We start from the raw sequence: 21,029 nt of genomic DNA on the forward strand, positions 1-21,029 counted from the left end.
CTACAATGTAACTGCATTTACTCCCTATTCATTTGCACTTTCACCTATTGTCCTAACAACTAAAATAATTTTATGATTAGTTCCTTAAGGACTCCTCCAAATATTAAAGAAATTAAATGAAGAAAAGCATGTGTATCTATACTCTTTCCTTCAAATATTTTTTCTGCCCCTTTCTAATGTCTTTCTGAGATTCCAAATACACATGTGTTTTAGTCAGCTTTTTCACTGCTGTGACTAAAAGACCCGACTAGAACAATTATAGAGGAGGAAAAGTTTATTTGAGGGCTCACGGTTTCAAAGATCTTAGTCCATAAAAGGCCAGCTCCACTCCTCGGGGCTCAAGGTGAGGCTGAACATCATGGGGAGAAAGTGTGGCAGAAGGAAAGCAGCTCACCTCATTATCAGAAAGCAGAGGAAGAAGTCTCCACTGTCAGATACAAATATATACTCATAGCCATCTCCAATTTCCACCTCCTCCAGCTACAACCCACCTGCCTCCAGTAGCCACTCAGATAATCCTATCAGGGAATTATTCACTGAATGGGTTAAGGCTATAACCCAATCATTCGTCCTCCAAACCTTGTTGCAGTGTCTCACAAGTGAGCTATTGGGGGATACCTCATATCCAAACTATAGCAACATGCCAGCTTATATAGTGCTGGCCCAAATGCCTCTGAGACTCTGTTCATATTTCATCAATAGCTTCCTCTCTGTTCTTCAACTGGCCACAAGATGAACTCTAATTTCAGCTTACCAGGAAGGTATACTGTGCCTGCTCATTCCTTATCAACTTTACTATTTGACAGAGAACACTGGCATGCTTATGTTTTCACTTTCTAAACAATTCAAGTAAAACCCTCTCTAGTAGGAAAGCTGTTAATTCTATGCCAGATAAAAATATCCCTAAAGAATGTCAATAATGACATGAGAAATAAAATGTCATATGTTATATGACATTTCATTTATAGAACATTCTTTTAAAAAAATCACAAAACTTTTTAGAGTTGGAGAACACACTTATGGTGTTTTCATGGAGAAAGGGATATGGTGGAATGAAGGATGGCTTAAATACAAAGAGGTAACTATGGATGGAACAGATTCATATCTTAATTATCCTGGTGGTTACATGAAACTGTTCAAGGGATAAACATTTATAGAACTGGGCTGGGAATATAACTGTGTACAGGACTTGCCTGGCATATAAGAGATGCTAGTTAAATCCCTAGCACAATAAAAACAAAAATACAATTATAAACACCCAGATCTATGTACAAATGAACAAGCTAAATAAATGCTCTATAAGCTAGTTAATAGTAATGTGCCATTGCCAATTTCCAGTTTTGATACCGCACTATAGAGACGTAAGATATTGTAAGACATGATGATATAAGACATGATGATGTCACCATTCAGATAAAGTGGGAGGAAGTGAGGTGAAAAGCATGTGGACAGATCTGCAACTTACTGTGTCTACGATTATTTCAAAACTAACAAATAAAAATAAAATATTTTGCAAGCTTTTGAGTTTCTCAGATACTGATAAGTGAAAAATGGTATCTGGGCTAGGGCTGTAGCTCAGTGGCAGAGTGCCTGCCTAGCATGTGTGAGGCACTGGGTTTGATCCTCAACACTGCATAAAAATAAATAAATACATGAATGAATAAATATTTAAGCTTATCAAAAATTGTATCAGTTTTAACTTACAATCCTCATAACAAATGAAATTGTGAATATAGATTTCATGTCATTTCTACATTTTTTTCCATCTCTATATTTATTTCAAAATAAAAACAATCCCATTCCTATCATATTTTATAACCCTACACTGTGTGTGTGTGTGTGTGTGTGTGTGTGTGTATGTTTCTAAGAAAATTAGGGTTTTTTTGTTTGTTTGTTTGTTTGTTTGTTTGTGTTTTGGTATCAGGGATTGAACCCAGAGAAGCTTAACCTCTGAACTACATCCCCAGCCCTTTTTTTTTTTTTTTTTTGAGAAAGGGTCTCACTAAGTTACTGAGCTGGCTTTGCACCTGCAATCTGATCCTCCTGCCTCACCTCCCGGGCCACTGGGATAACAGGCATATGCCACTATGCCCAGCTATAATTAGCATTGAGCACGCATTTGATGGCAATAATGAAGACAGAAGCCATCCAGTCAAAAGACACGTTAGATATGATCCATGGCAAAACCTCTAACTAAAATAAGGTTCTTTGAGTCTTATTTTTACAGAATTTGTAAATATAAATAACCATATACTTCTAAAAGGATCCTCTCCATTAAATCATCACCTTGCCTAAAACATCAAACCATTAATCAAATCATTAATACCAGAGATATCTCTGTATCTTTACCCACCATTTACCTAAGCCCAATGAACCTCTAACATTAACTGGACTATATTAGACAAAGTAGAGCACTTTAATTGATAAAAAGTGAATAAGCCTTCACTTCACCATAAGAACAAAATATATCTTCAAAACCATTAAATTATTATAAATGACACTTGTTTTCAGGGCAAGAAACAGGTTTATGTCATCATTCTGAAGCATTTTATTTCAATTACAGATTTTACCACATTGCTAACTTCAATTATATAAATGTGTAAAAGACAAATCATACCACTTAACTTATCTTAGTCAAGAAATGCTTTTAAATAAAACATGAAAGTAACATAGATAAAAATGGACACAAAGTCAATCAAATCCATTCCTCCTTAATGCAGTTACCACACAATAATCCCATCACCATAAAATCAAATTAATCGATACAAAGACAGTGAATCAGACTATATACATTACCACAGTGAACACAAAAATATCTTTATGAAAGGCTCAATAGATTTAAACAACAAAAGTCAATGTACTGTTCAGTTTAGCTTCTAAATATATATGAAAAAGGAAAAACATCACAGCTACGGTGAAATATCAATAGGAAGGAGTAAAAGCAATAAGTCCATGACACTGACTACTGCAGTCTTTTTAATACAATAAAATACAACCTAAAAACAGCCTTGACTTGTACTCCAATTGTAATATTTATCAGAGACGAAGATGTCTTATTGACAAAAAACAGATGCACATTAATGAAAGAATGAAAACAGTATTTTACTGTAGGAATGTGCTGTTTGAAAAAATATAATTTAGAAAATCCATTTCTTTTCCCTTGTAATTTTTAAAGTAAGCAGAAATTTCGGAATGTCATAATATAGCTCACAAACAAAAATAGAAAAGGTAAAATTTATCATTTTGAACATTTGAGATTTTTAACTCTTAAAACTTAACACTTCTATGATTCTTCCTAAAAAATAACATTTGTTTCAAGCATTATCTAGTCATTCATTACAGAAAACTTTTGTAACTTCACAAGCTATAATCCATTTACACAAACTGTAACCAAGAATTTGTATATAAATAAATACACACACTTTTTTTTTAACCTCCCCAAAATTTATTCAGTAAAAGTACAAGGCACAAAGGTTTTGTTTGTTTATTTGCTTGGGGGTTTTGTTTTTTAAAGAGAGAGGGTCTAGTTATGTTTCCTATGTTGGCCCTAAGTTTGGGGGTTCAAGTGATCCTCCTTCCTCAGCCTCCCAAGAAGCTGGAATTAGAGGCCTGGGCCAATACACTCAGCTAAGAACTCCTTTTTTTGTTTTTATTTGGGGTAGACATTTTGTTTGCTAGTTTTTATTTTGTTTTTTGTTGTTACCATTGTTGGGTTTTTTCTTTTTTTTTTTTTTTTTTTTTTTAGGTAGTACTATGGATCAAACCCAGGGCTTTTGTACAAGACAAGTTAGGTGAGCTTTCTACCACTAAGCCACATCCCCACCCACAAAAAGGTAATGAAGAACAAGAAGAAAAAGAAATTACTTTCAAATGACTATAGACTTAACACTCTTCAACAGACTTAGAATCATAGAAAATGTTGAATAGTTGTTATTACCTAACATATGTGAGTGGCCTTGGTATTAAGAATCAGAAAATGAAAGGAAAATTTTTTACATTAATGCTCAAAACATTAAAGGTTTATATGTCTAATTCCAATTTAAAAAGAAAACATCTGTGTCTATCCACACCAGATAAAACACACACACACACGCAGAAAGTCATTATAGTCAACTGTAAAGTTTCCTAGCACTTCATTAAAAAAAGAAGAAGAAAAAGAAAAAGAAGCCTATGACATTTTGTTAACCATAAAGTTAAGTGTAAGGGGTGAAAAATTACTATTGTTCAGATTTTTTTTAAAAAATAAACATCTAAATTTAATAATCCCAAATTTCAAAGAAATTTTTTATTTTAATTGCAGCAAAGTTAACTTTTTCTTGAACTAGAAAGCAATCTTATAACAGAAACTAGAACATAAGTACCTGCATATATAGTGCAAATAGATTTTCTGAAAGGACCATGCAATATTAAATGATAATACTTTAAAGACTCACAGTTTCTAAGCATTTTTTCTGTATACATAATATATATTTTACATGAAAGCAAAACAAATTTATTTCACAAATGCGGTTCTACTCTTATTCCAGAAATTGGTTTTAGATTATGTGTTATAGCAATGATCACAAACTACTAGAACAAAAAATCAACTTCCTTTTAGAAATGTATTTGCAAAGTGAAGGCTATGATACAAAAGGAAACAGCTCATGAATACATAGTGGAGGATAAGGGAGAGGAATACATACATTTTGCCAGAAACATCTTACCAACAAGATAAAGATGCAAGCATAAATTAGTTTCCAAGTTAACAATCACCCTTTCTAAATGTTTCTAAACCCAGATTTTAAAAATAACTGTTTTACCCGAAGATAACAGTATTTGACAACAAGCTATTATTTTCTGGCGCACTATTATAAAATGTCATGTATTGTTTTTTATATTTATAATGAAATATGTTATAAATGTTGATATTATTCACTATGTAACTTGTAACCATCATTATTTAATTTTTTTTAAAATTCCCCCAGATACATAAAATCCTGCTAACTGTTTTATGTGAAAACCTATGCCTTTAGAAAGAAATATATTAATTTTAGGATTAGGGTGACATGGCATTGTAAAAAAAAAAAAAGTATTAGGAACAGAATAGTGTAATGAAATACAAAATTACTATTTTATCAAACAAATGTCCTGATACAGAGGTCAAGAGAATTTCCTGGAACCTTAACTTCATAGTTAGGTTTGATGCATTAATAATGTCTGAACGGGTTTAATACATTACCTACTTATCATTTCTTGGAAAAAAAATCACCTGATCTAAGTAATTTTAATTTCTAAAATTCCAAATTATTAATCTACTAGGCAAAATATCCTTTGACTGTTCTTGATCTTAGCCCTCATCTCTGCAGGTAGCACAAATATCATACACCCACAGTTCTTACCTGACCCTCGCCAACTGTTTCAGTGTCAATGACTGTGATGATGCCTGGGACCAAAGGACTCCGTCGTGAGTTACTGTGGATGGTAATATCATCTTCTGTCACACCTGAGGGCAGTGTGCCTGTCAGCTGAGTCACCACTTTCCCAACCATCGTCAGGCCACTTTTCAGTGTCTATACAATGAAAAGCAAAATATGTAACCACACATCAACATATAGAGTCTAAATAGAAATATGAACTTTACTAATTATCCTATTTTATATTGAATTATTGATTCTATTACAATCTGTTTTGCACCAGCAAACTGTCATAGATGTTTCATCTGACTTTCACCACGTTGAATATTCATTAGAAAATCAGTATTACTTGAAAGGAATGGCATCTAATAAAGTCAGCACAGTGGGAATAAAGTCATAACTAAATGAGTATGATCATAATTGAAGATCTGTTTCATATAAATTGTATTTTATAGAAATATTTCTTTTATTCATCCCTTTTACTGTATGCATCTTAAAATACATGACATAAAAGAAGTAAAAATTGTAATATTCTTTTTTCTGGAAATATTACATACCTAATTTTACATCTATTTTCTACCATGAAAAAGACTGAGTTACTGGTAGAATAATTATGTGAAAAGCGACTATGCTTCTCAAATAAACCTATAATGTGCTGTTATATATATATACTATATGCCAAGAGTTGTGATGTGGAAAATAGTCTCCACAGCATTACTAGATGAATGAAATATCATTTTAAATTATCTAAGAGGGTTCTTTTCTATCTGGTAACAGAAAATAATTCAACATAGTACTTCTAATCAACTATTTCAATTAAAGATAAATTAATATGTTTCATAACTGCATTTTAATTCCACTTCAATCAGAGCAAATAGTTAAAGCCAACGTATATATATTTTATCTAGTATGTAAATATCTTCTGATTATAAGATGTATTAATAAAAATAGTTTTAAAGAGGATTATTTTTCCATGTGAAAGGAAGAAAGCCAAAACAAACAAACAGGGCAAATAACAAATATTTGAAAATCAGAACCAGGATAGGCAGCCTAGATCATAAAGAGAAATCAAAAACTTCATGCTAAACAATATATGCACATTTTCACAATTCTTATGTAGTGAGCAAATTTTTTAATACACTTTAATTATTCTTTAGTGAGATAACTCTTCTAAAATAATTATGGGAAAAACATCGTCACCTATATTCAGGCATAAACTATAGCTAAAATTTTAATTATAAATTATTATACACACAATTTTTTAAATTATAATTTATAAATGGTACACAAAGAAGTTTGTTTATGAAGGTGTAAATGTGATTAAGCAATAATTATATGAGAATTTAAAAAGGAAAAGAATTTCCCAAAGAAATTTTCCAATAAATCCAAGTAGTATATGCCTCACTTGACTGCAGCTCCATTCCACAGCACTTTCACTATGTACTAGGGATTGCCACAGGCTCTTAACATAAACTACCTCGATAGACTTCTTTATTTTATAGAAGAGAAAATTGCCCTAGGACATTTAAGTAAAATGGCAGCTTAAACAGCTAACCAATGACAGAGCCAGAATTCAAAACAAGGACTACTTGTCTACAGAGCGTGGTTTTAGCCATTACCCTATCCTATACTGCCTTGCACTCTATTCCCACTTACAACTGCTTGTGATCTCACAGCTCATGAATACAAAACACAAATGTCTTGTGGGGAAAGAGGCAGAGGAAAAACTAAGAACCATAATAATGTGTTCCTAATAAATACTTAAATAAAATGAGCAGCAAAGCCATCTGCTGAATTCAAGCAAAAAGATATAACATACAGCAGAATGAAAACAACAAATAAACCACAAATCAATTGTAACTGTTTTGTTTAGTGCTAAAAACTCAAACTGCAGTGATTATGAAACACATTAGTGTTCCTCAATTAGCAACCAAACGTTTGCTTCAATAATTCACAAGAAATGACTTACACAAAGTCTGTTAGAGTGTTGTCGAGTAAGCCTCTGAAGGACCTAGAGAATCAGGCGCCACAGTGTATTGATGTCAAGAGCTGGCCAGGAAGCCTGATTAACCTCTGAGATGCCTCAGCTGATGTACTCATTCCATTAATGCTAATGGAGATGCTCCCACTTAGAGGTAGCTATCCCTTTATCAAAGGAATGCCTTTCAGTTTTAAAGTCTTTGGTTGTATATCCTCTGCATTTGCCCCTGAGCCTATTACTTCATGCTCTTATACCAATGAATAGGAATAAAACTAAAAGAACTGGAGCACATAAAAAGTGGAAAGTAATGTACCAAAGCAAACCACAAGGTAACGATAAAAGTTCACGTAAGAAAACAAGAGAAGGGTGTACAAAGGGGAAAAGCAGTAGTATATTTCGTAGTTCAAGGCTCATATCACACGAGTTCTTGATTTTTTTTGAAAGAATTATGACTATTGATGTAGTCATCTTTTAGAGGACAAAAATCTAAATCCAAATTTCAACAGTCATCAAATCTGTAATTCTTGTTGTCATATGACAGTATCATTAGCTATTTACTTAGCTATTTATCATAGCTAATTAACAACAGGGTGGGAAGAAGGGGAAGCAGGAGTGTTAAATTTTTTCTGCATTAGTAAAGACCTTTGTTTTTAGGATAAATGTGTTTTCCACATTAGAATAATGCACATCTATCAGCACTAGTTTCCAGAACTAATCTATATCATGTTATTTAACAATTCTCACATACCATCTTTAGAAATCAAAATCGCCTCACAGTAAATTGTCTTTCCACTTGACTTCAGTAGCTAAAGTATGTGTATGTGATTATTTCCTCAAATATATTCAAGAATGGTGAAGGCTATGCACAGATTAGGAATAGAGAACTCTAGGGCTGGGGATATAGGTCAGTTGGTAGAGTGCTTGCCTCGCATGCCCAGCACCAAATCAATCAATCAATCAATCAATCAGGAATAGAGAACTCTAATTTGGCCAAATGTAGAGCCTCTTCATGATGCAAGAGATCCACATTTAAAAATTCACTAGATCCCTGATCAGTTTTACAAGAGTACTCACAGAACAAAACTCACACAAGTGTGAGAAAATCCGTAATGATCTGTAATTCAAATTAGCATGGAACATATTCTGTTCTGTCATAAACAAATATAACAAAGGGTCACTAGTCATCGTTAACCTTTCCCATGCCATATCATTTTCCCCACTCTCCATTAGTGCTTATGGTGCTGTATTCATAAAACTGTTAGTTGTCATTAAGAAGTCATCACATAACAAGAGAAAACAGAGACATTTTTATTAAATCAATTGATGACACAGGGTTTAAAACATCATAATATGACAGTTATGAGGAAACTAGAATATATGGACCAAGATTTTATAAATATATCAAAGTAATCTCATTGGACAATTTTAATATTAAAATTTTTCTTTTATCACTACCATAGAAAATTCTTCATTGGTATATATAAGGAAAGTCAAATAAACTGTTTTAAAAAGCAAAGAGTAAGAAATCTAAAAGCATGAAGATTAATTTTTACATGCTATTTGGAAATTCAGAAAATGTTTAAAGGATCACTGCCTCTAAGGAGTTCCAAGTGCATATGCAGTTAATATATTTTATTCTCACAATTATAAAATGAGAGAAAAAATTAAACACAGAATAATCCTTCTATGTAATAAAAGAGGTAAATAACCTTTTGATGCCACAGAAAAAGTTGTCATCGGACAGGAGAAAAAGGGTGATGATTACTCTTGTGAAGAAAATGAGTTAACAGTGAAGTAATTTCAAGATAAAGACCTCATATCCTAGAATCAAAGGCCTGCCAAAGGGGGTCTACCTGGAGAGTCTCTCCATGCTTTATGTTGGTAGTAAGAAATATACAACAAAACAGTGAACCTCTTCTAGTGTTCGATAAAGTAATCATGGTAATCATTCAGGTGAGCTTTGTTTATATAATAAACATAATCTCAACTTCCAAAACTGGATTAAAATGATCCAAAACTGACAAAGTCCTAGAACTTCACTATCATCTCAAACTCAAAATTAGTTTTACAAAAATTTTTGAAGTAAATTCTGATAAACAAGGAGTCCAACATCATGAATAAGAACCAGCAGAGAAAGCAACAGAAACAGACCCAAAAGGCAAACATGAGACTTATCAAGAATAGACATTAATATGACGAGGTTTATTGCACCTAAGTGAATTTGATAAAGTGAGAAAATGGAAATCCAGAGAACAGAAACAATCTCTATTTTCTAAAACATTTTATCAAGGAATATGTGTTCAACACTTTTTGTTCATTTATTAAGATTATCACATAATTCTGTCCTGCTAAATGTGGCAGAATATACTCACAACTGAGTGATCAACCAGCCTTTTATTACAGAATGATTCCAAGTTGACTGTGACTCACACAATTTCCTATATATTATTTCTTTTTCCTGCAATTCTACCACTGAGCACCATCCCAGCCCTTTTTATTTTTTACTTAGAGACAGGGTCTTGCTAAAAGCCGAGACTAGCCTCAAACGTGGGATTCTCCTGCCTCAGCCTTCCTGACAGCTGAGATTTCATGTGTGCCTCCCCCACACTTCATAATGCTGCTATCAATTTTCTTTATCAAGGTAATCTGGCATCATAAAACAAAATTAGGCAAAAGACACTTATTCTCAGGAAGTGTCTTTATAATATTGTTATTGTTTATTCTTAAATCTTAGATAAAATTCTCTAGAGAAGGTTTCTAGATCTCTTTGTGAGAATTTAAAAATAGATTTTATATTCCCTGAAACAGAAAAGCACAGTAATTACTGAACAACATGATAAATTTTCACAAGTCAACACACAACAACCCATAATGTAGCAACAACAGAATGAAGAATATATTTAGAATGTCAAGAAGTCATTTCCCTGAAGGTGCTATGCAAAACTGGAACAATTTTATTCCTCCGAAGGTCAATTTACCAACAAGTAATATCTCATATCTTCCTAGAGAATGCCAATTATCCAATATTTTCTACATAAAAACATTCAAATTGTGAAAGTAAAATGAAGGATCACTCTGTGGTAGGAGTTTCAGCAAAATAATTTGACAATATTTTTAAGGAAGTTTTAAAATATCCATGTTCTCTGACTCGAATACAAAGTAAACAAATATTATATGGATATGAAAAAAATTTTCCAAAAATATTAATGACAACTGAGTTAGGTATAACTATAAGCTACCAGATTGGGGTACAATACACAACTGTAAGGAAAACAATTCTAAAAATTAAATGTGCATTTACAGACATACATAGACAAACATGATTATCAGGAAATGGAGGGCTTTAGTGTTTATGGCTGTATTTTTTCCTTTATTTTGTAAATTTATAACCATCAACATGAATCAACACTAACATTAGGCAAAAACAATTAAAATAAATTATTACTTTATTCAAAGTAGACATTGCCAAAGTTATTAATGAATTCTCATCAACCCATGACCTATTGGAAATTGACTAGATTAAAGTGTTGTTTTAAGATATAAATTCTTACAGTCTAAATGTAGAAGACCTAACACAGTACCTCACAGTTCCTAACACTGTTATTTTCAAATCATATTAATCATAACCTCTATCCAGTATACCCACAGGGAAAACACTGAGCAAAGCAGGTCACTTTTCTTTTTTGTAAACACACAAACACATAATAATAGCAAACAAAATCCAAAAAGTTTTCCTCCCCTTTATAACAGAAAATTACTCAAAATGCTAATATAATAAGCTATTCTGATCCAAGTGAGCGAGACAGATATGTCTGAAGAATCTAAAACACAGGCTTCAGCGTTACGTGTTACAAACTAACAGAATAATATGGAATAACTTGCTTAACTATGCCAACTTAGGTTACTCTTTGAAATAGCCACCATTATTTTTGCAAATGGATGAAGAAAAGTGAGCATTCTTCAAAAAATTTTTGAAATACAAATACATAATGCTATAAGTGTAAGGACTCATTCATTATTTCCCTTCTGAGTAAAAAGTATGTAATGTTTCTCTCATCAAACCAAGGAACACATTCTAAACACAACATGTAAGCATTTGTGATCAATCTTGAAGTATTTTTGTATTTGTTTTACATAAAACGGTGTGACCTTTGATTCCCTCTCTGTGGTTTATTTTACACTGTTGTTCTTTTCTGAATAGTTGTGCTTTCTATTACATGCTGTCATTTAGATTAACTGTGTCATCCCTATTATTAGAATTGTTTTGTTGTCTACTTCACAATTCAAAAGGATAGTGGTTATTAGAATATCTTATAATCAGCATAAAGCTTACCATGCATCATCAAAATTGACCCTCCAACACTCAAAAAAGTACTCATTTGACAAACATGAAGGGGATAGCTCTTAACATGAAAGAACCTTTGAATGTGCCAGAGGATTGCCTCAAGTTTTCATAAGGAATTATATTCTTTTTATGTCTTAAAAAAACTCAAAAATGTTCAAAGATACACAGGGAAATCAGTGTAGGTAGAAGGATACAAATAGCAGACAAAGAATGCAGAAGTCACTATTTAAAACATGTAAAGCTTCTTTCAAATGTGGTATTAATTAGTTACCAGACTTTAATCCAGCTAACAGATTTTTAAGATTTTAAATTGGATAAGGACAAACCCTAGAATCATTAGAACAGAAAATTTATTTACCTTTCAAGATCAAATACCAAATTATTTAATCATCAATTCTCATGAGTGAAAAAGAAAAAAAATTCTGATTTACTTCTTCAATTTATTCCACACATGTGAATGAAAATGGAAGGGACAATGCCAATACACTTCAGAAGCAAACCTGATAATTACTCCACATAATCACTACTCCTAGAGAAGAGTGAGGTACTCACTTTAGCAGCACTAATGACTGTGGCAGTATAAGACTGAATGTTGTCTCCACAGGCTCCACCACGGGACTGATGACATCGAATCAACTGGGGGAAAAAAAGAGAGAAAAAGTTCTATGAAGCTGTTTAAGGCTATTAGGTAGAGCTTATTTACTGAGCATAATGATGATGGCGGGTGGGAATGTTTGCATGAGTGTATTTCAGACAAAACAGCTAAAAGCCCTGCTGAGACACTTTTCCCCTTTTTATAATCTACTGGTGCCACTCAGGCAGTTTCATGCTCAACTACGGTTTTAATTACAAGAGGAATAGTCTTTAAGAATTCATAAACTCTGAAATGATAGGATTTGGAGTCTGGCAGCTTTTCTACAAATAAATCTCAAAAACATAATCAAAGGATTTAGACATGACTTCCTAACATTAAATATTTGACATGCTAGCAAATTGTATGTTTTGTCCTCTTAATTTCTCCACAAAGATTATAAAAGGAAACATAAAAAATAAACAAAAGATTTTTGCCATATTTGCATTTTCAATTGTGTCAGTGGAAAAGCAGCACAAATTGTACATAAATCAACTATGACACATACACTAGCGGTCCACTTCAGAGAGCTTACTGCTTTTACCATTAGGATAAAAAAGACATGCCCTCATTCGTGCCTGACATAAACAAATCAACCTGCCAGTTTTCAAAGTGAATTGCTACTTTGATATGTATGAATCTCTAAAATGTGAAGCAATTAACCTGGATTAAATTTTCACTAGTCCTACACTTGCCATATTTAACAAAAAAAAAATCAGTCAGTTTTGTATGTTTAATTAAAAAAATAAACTGATAATAGTAGAGTATTACAACAATATAACAAAAGTTTTTGAAAGCCTTTGGAATTCACTAAATATCTAAACCTAAAAATGCTTTGCATCAATTAAAACCAGGATGTTTGGTGATGATTAACATGTAATCATTTTATTCTTTATTCACAATTTTGCTTCATCATTCACATTTGCAGGTGGGTAGGAGGGGGCAGTGCTGGGGATTGATCCCAGGGCTTCATACAAGCCAGGCAAGTGGTCTAGCTCTAAGTGACAGTCCCAGAAAAACTCACATTACTTTTTAAAAATTCCTCCAAAAATATTCCTATAACAGAATGGAACACCTTTATATATCTGATATGCAACATCATGCTTAGGCAATCTCGGCTTTGCTACACTGAATAGATTTCAAGGTGAGTGGTTAGCAAATGTAAATAATAAAATTAAAAAAAAAATCTTTAAATGATTATTTCAACTCATAAAAAGAATCTCTCTCGATTCTTAATTCATCCACAAATACACATTCAAAGAATTGTGAAAATTATACCTCTGCTGCCTCCTACTGCATAAGCATAGAAAGGCAATATTTTGGAAAGGCTATTCTCTGTTTCCTGCTTCTGGTAATTTAAAATATTTGGGGACAAATATGTAAAAATAAGCAACATTCTTACTTTTTCAATTTGATTACAACTCAGCATTTCTACAAATAAATTTTTATCTAAAACTTTTGACTTGAAAAGTACAGTTATATCTTGATTAAACAAAATTAAAGATCAATGAGAATTCCCTATAGAATTCAAACATTCAAGTGGATTAATTTCTAGAAAATATTGTTAAGTAAAAAATTAGTATGCCAAAGAGCATATATACTACTACATTCACTTTTGTGAAAGAAAGGGAAATATAAATTAATATATATAACATGTATTAAAATACATGAGCACATAGGGGCTGGGATTGTAGCTCAGTGGTAGAGCACTTGCCTTGCATGCGTGAGGTCCTGGGTTCGATCCTAAGCACCACATAAAAATAATTAAATAAAAATATTGTGTCCATCTACAACTAAAATTTTTTTTTAAATACATGAGCACATAAATAAAAAAAGAAAAATGTACCCACCTATATTTCAAAAAATACCATAACCAAAATGAAGACAGGAAAAAAGAGAGGGATGAAAGAAAGATTAATGAAAATAGTTATTTGTACACCTTCAGTTTTAGGCAGCAAAGGCAGCAGGCATAATTAAGTAAAAATACCATGAACTTCTCTTATTTGGCTTAACTTTTATAGTGGTGTAGGCAAGGAATATGTAATTATTTTTATATCATAGAATTAATAAATGTGCTGAAATCAGCACAAGTCTACCAAGCTAAAGAAGGAATATATAAACATAAAATGGAGAATGCCAGAAAGATCCAAGTGCAAATATCAATGTGAACTTGGGATTTCTAAATCACATATGTGCATATGCATGTATTTGTACATACACACACACACACACACGTCATGCATATTTGCTAACTCATCGATGGAAAATACCTAGAAGCAAAGACAGCCCAGTAGCAACAAACACATCTACTAGAAAAAGTTTATTCTCTAAGTAATATTGCCCATTAAAAAGAATCAGGAGAGCCAGAAACAGATTCCAAGGCTGAGGAAGGGTAAGTACAATATGAATTTGGACATATTCTTATGCCAGTTAAGTAAACAAATTTTTAAAAACTAGGAGTATATGTCATAATTTCATAGGAACAAGCCTGAAGGCAGTCCCACTGTCCAACTCTGGGACTATTTGAAACTCGAAATGATTAAGGATGGTAGTTTTGTCAAGGTATACATTGAATTTGTACACTAAGTAATCATGATTTTAAAAATTTAAAAGAGTGATTATTTTGAATTTGTCTGATATTTTCTCTTGATTATATTCAGATTATGAAGTTCTGGCCAGGAGACTACTGAAGTAATATTTGGTACTTTCACAGCACACACCACATCTGGAGACACATGCTACACATCTGTCCTTTTTCAGTGACGCACTTTTGTCATTTGAACCCAAAATAATAATCATGCTAGTTTAAAAAATGACTAAAGCTGAGCCTAGGAGAACATGCCTGTATGCCAAGCATTTGGGAGATTTGAAGTGGCATGATCACTTGAGCCTAGGAGTTCAAGCCTAGACTGAGTGACAAAGCAAAACCCAGTCATTCCAGAGGGTAGAGATTTACTAGTTCTATGACTTCCATCTTTTACTTTACTCACTACATCTTGATTTTATCAGTAGCTACTTAATAATGTTTTATAACATATATAATTATAACATGTATACTATAGAAAATTTTTCATCACACAACCAACAAAAATACTAATCTTCTTTTTAAGTCTGTAATATTTTTTAGGTTTTATTCTATATTCACATGCAGGGTGCTAAATGACAAAAGATATTACATTTTCTTATGTAAAATTTAGAATTGTTTTGTTTTCAATTGTACATAAATAAAACTTACTCTATAAGTTAATATCTTCCTTTACTATGAAAGTTTGGTAAGTAAACTTAATAAATAACTGGAAAATTCAATAAAATATGAGCCTGTGTGATTTAATTACTAAAGCAAATGGCTACACCCTTGTTTAGATCTAGTTGTGGATGTCTAAGGTCAATTAAACTGTTCTATGCCCTGTTTCCAATATAACAATGTTGGTATTTTCCAATATAACAATGTTATAATGGAAACAGGGCATCTCCTGACTTCTAGCTTTACAGAAATGGTTATCTTTTCACTACTACTATGGGAATCTCAATGCTGTGTTTTATTAATATGGTAAAGCTCTTTAAATAGAAATAAACCTAAAAAATAAGGATTGTACTGAGTCTTGGTTTAATGACAATTTCAAACATGTATGAATTGTTAAAAGAGCCCAATTATTGATTGCACAATCAAAATAAATATTTGTTATTGTTAATCACCAACAGGGCATATATAATATAGAAAATTCTTAAAACATTTGGTCTACTACATATTACCCAAACATGGGCCATGTCTTACCTTGTTTTCTGCATAAGCAAGCCAGCGACTCCCAAGAGCAATAGGATTCATATTTGGCCCAGGGCAAGGATAACAACCTGAGAATTTCAAATGGCAGTGTTGAGAAATTTCTTAGTAATTTAAATGTTGATGTATCATATGTTGGTACTAGAAAAACAGAAAATTAAATGCTTATATTTTTTTCAAGTCTCATAAATCCCCATAATACTAGTCATTACTTTAAAAGCTAAATGAGGTGCATTTTTCCTCTACTTAGTTTCCTTTTGGGATTGACTCTACCCCATTAAAGAAACAAATCTGGGAAAACTGTTAATTATTCTTTTGCAATAACTGGGCGTTTATACTGTTATTCCTGAACAAGAAAACAAAGTTTAGAGAGAGACCCCTCAAAAGTTCCCACGTTCTTCATCAATCAATGAAAAAATTTAGGAAAGGAAAGAGAAAGCCAAGAATGGGTTCTGGAAGTTAAGAGCAAAAGAAAAATAAGACTATCAAAATACACCAAAGAGAAATGATGATACCAGGTGGTGAAAAAAAAAGGACAGATACAAAGGTAGGGGGATAATGAGGACAAGCAACCCTCAAAGGGTATCTCATAAAAAATATTGGGGAGGTGCTGGGGTTGTGGCTCAGTGGTAGAGCACTTGCCTTGCATGTGTGTGACACTGGGTTTGATCCTCAGCACCGCATATAAGCAAATAAAAATAAATAGAGGTTCATCAACAACCAAAAACATTTTTTTAAATGTTGGGGAACCATAAAATATTATGTATCTACATTAAGCGTTAATTTCATTCTTTCTACTTCCACTACCAGTCAGTAATAAGAGTAGATTGTTGCATGACATATATTTATTGTTGATTCATTTTCTATCTTCTTTTAACTTGATCAGAGGGATACATAAAGTCAAGGATTTGTGTCCCTTCTGTTCAACTCTGAGTCTCCCCTTTCTTGAACATTATCTGACAGCAATTACTAAATAAAGGTCTGAACAAATTTAAAAATGCACTGAAACTAATCAAAGCATATTTATAAGGTATTAACAAAACAGTACTCTTTAAAGAATTTTTTTTCAAATATCCAAATAGTAGGCTTGGTTAAGTTACAGATCTTAATTTAAAGCCATTTTTAATAGAAATCCTTCTTTAGTATATATTACATGCTTCCTTAAATTCAGGAAGCCCTTCAAGAAACACGGCATTATTCTAACTATGCTACTATTCCTATACTCCCAAGCATTGAAGAAGTCCACTTTCCTATCATTTCCACTAGAGTACAGTCTTCAGCTGGGTTCCCTAAACTGTCATACAATTTCTAATTTTTATTTGTTAAAGAAGACAATGAATTTACAAAGAAGAAAATGACTCTTAGAGAAAGCCTATATGTCATATAAAACAAAACCTTTTGTCTTGTTCAAAAAAATTATTTGCATATGGTTTAAAGGAATGTCTGTGATGGTTTGGGTTTCTGGAAAACCGATCTGTGAGTAACCCTGATATTACTATATTCAGTGACTGCCAGTTCTGGTGGCATACAGAGGACAAAGACACTGAAAGTTGTACAAAGACAACACAACCTAATATATATTCTCTAATATTTATTATGTAGTATTTATATAATAAATTTGGCTCCCAATGAGTAAACTAATAGTATTGATACAAAATTATACTTTATAAATGAGTGTATATTCCACTGAAATTAGCAGAGTTAGAGAAATTAAATTCCTTTTTACTTTCCATCAGGAAAAACAAAACCAAATATCCATGAATGGTGGCATCACATTAGAGGTATCTAATCCCATAACTAGCTCTTCAGAAGTCAACATAATGTAACTCTCAATCAATTCTGGTAACTACTTCAACCATTACTTAATGCTAGTAAGTATAGTTTTTTATTAATACTAAAGGATTATAAGAGAAAACACTTTATGATTTATTCCACTTTTTCTGAGTCCATGTTTTTAGAAAGTCAGTGGACCTCAAGAATTATAGTGTATTAGAATGAAAACAAATTGTTTTTCTGCTCACTGAAACAATATTTTATAGCTGGGATCAGCAGAACATCAGCCACTCAGCACTATCCCAACTTTATAAGCATGACTCCAATAAAGATTAACCTTTGCCTCCAACTAAACTTTGAAAACAAGTGAAGGGGGAGGAAAGATGTAACCTTTGTAAGAATAGGACTAATTCTAACATTCTTACAATGTCACTGAACTAGATAAGAGAGAGCTGGGTGTTAAAAATATTTGGGTTTCCCAATTTAAACAAAGAAAAAATTCAAGAAGGGCACATGAAATGAAGAATATTCCATAAATAAAGTTGTAATTAAGAAGGCACATGAGAATGATACAAATTTACATGGTACCCTCCCAGAAAGTTGGTCCTAATGAAGAGGTAGGTTGAGCCCCTTTCAAAAAGGAAGGTTTAACTACTCTCCAAGACACTCTACCTTATTTGTTGGCCAAATAAAAACTTCAGATTTTTTTTTTAAATACCCAGGCACCTACATTTACAATGAAGTGACTTTTGATAAAGGAACCAAGGTAAGTTATTGGTGAAAAGACATTCCATTCAACAAATGATGCTTGGACAACTGGATATCTACATGCAAATGAAGCTGAACCCTTACCTAATATAAAATTAATTTGAAATGAATAAAAGACATAAATGTTAAACTAAAATGATTAAACTCTTAGAAAAAATAAATAAATCTTCATGACCTGACAATTATTTCTTATATCTAACAACAAAACTACTAGAGGTAAAAGAATAAATAAGCGCAGACTTCAAAACTAAAACTTTCGTGTTTCAAAAGACAAAATTAAGAAAGTGAAAAGACAAAATGGGGAAACACTTTTGCAAATCATATATCTCATAAGTGACTTGCTTTCAGAATATAAAAAGAACTATTACAATTCAATGTTGAAAAGACAAACTCAAATTTTAAAAAGGACAAAGATAAACAAATGGCAAATAAATACATGAAAAGTTTTCAACATCATTAGCTAAGAGGGGAAAGCACACAATTGAAAAAGTTTGTAACCAAATAGTCAACCCAAGAGAACTAAAAACATGTCCATATAAACACTTGTGCACTAATGTTCATATAAGTGTAAGCCAGAGTCCAAACTTACAAACAAACTAAATGTCTTTCAAATGATGACTAGATGTGATATTCCATACAATGTAATATTATTTCACAATGAGAAGAAATAAGGATAGATGTCACAAAATGAACACTAATTTTATCTGTGGTCAGGGAAACACGCCAGTCACAAAGGATCACAGATTGTATTGACATAGAGAAAATACTATGAACACCATCCTGGAAAAACTCATAAACATACAAAAGACTAATCATCACATGAGATTCATTTCACTATCATACAGCTGATAGTGAGACTTTTTAGGTTTCATTAGCTTTGAGATAACTTCTGCTTTATTTTTAGTTTTTTATATATATGAAACACATCATCAACTTCAAAGTACTGCCATTGTAAGACTCAATGGGTGGGAATTATTTGCAGAGAAGGGAAAAGTAGCAACTTAGTTCATTGCACATATATTCACTGAGTATTAATATGCACTGGGGACTTACTAAAGCTCTGAAAATATCATGGCATCCTTGTCTACCTTGTGCAGAATCCAAAAGCACAAGTTTAACTTTTAACTAAAACTGGGCTTAGATCTCATATGACTCTACCAAGCCCTTATGTAAATGTTACAAACTTCTTTCTTTTTAAAATATTTTAATTAGTGCATAATAACTATATAGAATAGTGGGGTTCACTGTGACTTATTCATATGTGCACATAATTTGCTCCAATTCATCTGCCAGTGCTTCCCCTTTCCTTCCTATTCCCCTTCCTCTACTCTTTGAGTCTTCCTTCTATTTATTTACATGCACTTTTTTTCATTGGTGCATTAGAATTACCCATATAAGCAGGATTCATAGTAGTACAGTCATATGTGCATATAATATAATTTGGTTGAATTTACTCCCAAGTTCTTCTCCTTTCCCTCCCCCCCTCCTTCATCCCCGACCTTCCTCTGCTAATTTCCCTTCTATTTTCATGAGATCCCTTTTTTAAATTCTCGTTCTTTCTCTCTCTCTAGCTTCTGCATATGAGGGAAAACATTCAACCCCTGACTTTCTTGTTCTGGCTTATGTCATTTAGCAAGATTTTCTTGAGTTCCAACCATTTATCCACAAATTACATGATTTCATTTTTCTTTATTATTAAGTCTAATTGTGTATATATGCTTCTTTTTTTTTTTAAATCTGTTCATCTCTTGACCAACACTGAGCCTGATTCCATGATTCGGCTAGTGTGAACTGCACTGCAATAAATATTGGAATGCATGTACTGCTATAGAATGCTGATTTCAGTTCTTTTGGATAAATACCAAAGAGTAGAATAGTTAGGTCAAATGGCAATTCCACTTCTAGTCACAAATATTGTTTCTTGTTTTTTCTTTTTTTAAAATATTTTCTTTAGCTGTTGGTGGACCTTCATTTAATTCATTTATTTATATATGATGCTGAGAATCAAACCCAGTGTCTCACACATGCTAGGCAAGTGCTCTACTACTGAGCCCCAAACCCAGCCCCCATTGTTTCTTAATATAAAAAGTAAAGCTGCTCTTTCCAAAATTAAGACTTATAAAGCTCTGAAAATATCATGGTACTTAAGGTCCTTTAAATTCATTTGTTTTGTTCCGTTTGTTATTCATCATTAACATAAATGAAAAAAACGCATACTAACACTAATACCATTAAGAATATAAAAAGTAATTTTTCCTCCTTAAAGTAAAGAGGTCAGTGGAAAGAGAATGCTTAGTGAACAATATTTTTCATTTTTTTTAAATTGAAAATCTTTATTCAACTCATGATAAGTCGTG

The 21,029-nt window shown here is 32.4% G+C and overlaps 1 protein-coding gene across 6 annotated transcripts in view; it reads right to left on the reverse strand.

The window, feature by feature from the left end:
- The window catches only part of Bcas3 (BCAS3 microtubule associated cell migration factor), a 582,041-nt gene that overhangs the window by 396,003 nt on the left and 165,009 nt on the right, over nucleotides 1-21,029 (reverse strand). For all 6 annotated transcript variants that reach the window (XM_076870607.1, XM_076870604.1, XM_076870605.1 and 3 more), the window contains exons 10-12: nucleotides 16,126-16,202; nucleotides 12,272-12,355; nucleotides 5,379-5,549 (exon numbers count right to left, since the gene is read on the reverse strand). In XM_076870607.1, the coding sequence (XP_076726722.1) occupies nucleotides 5,379-5,549; nucleotides 12,272-12,355; nucleotides 16,126-16,202 (332 nt within the window). The remainder of the gene's footprint in view (nucleotides 1-5,378; nucleotides 5,550-12,271; nucleotides 12,356-16,125; nucleotides 16,203-21,029) is intronic.

This window comes from Callospermophilus lateralis, chromosome 11 (assembly GCF_048772815.1).
Source record: "Callospermophilus lateralis isolate mCalLat2 chromosome 11, mCalLat2.hap1, whole genome shotgun sequence".
Taxonomy (NCBI): domain Eukaryota; kingdom Metazoa; phylum Chordata; class Mammalia; order Rodentia; family Sciuridae; genus Callospermophilus; species Callospermophilus lateralis.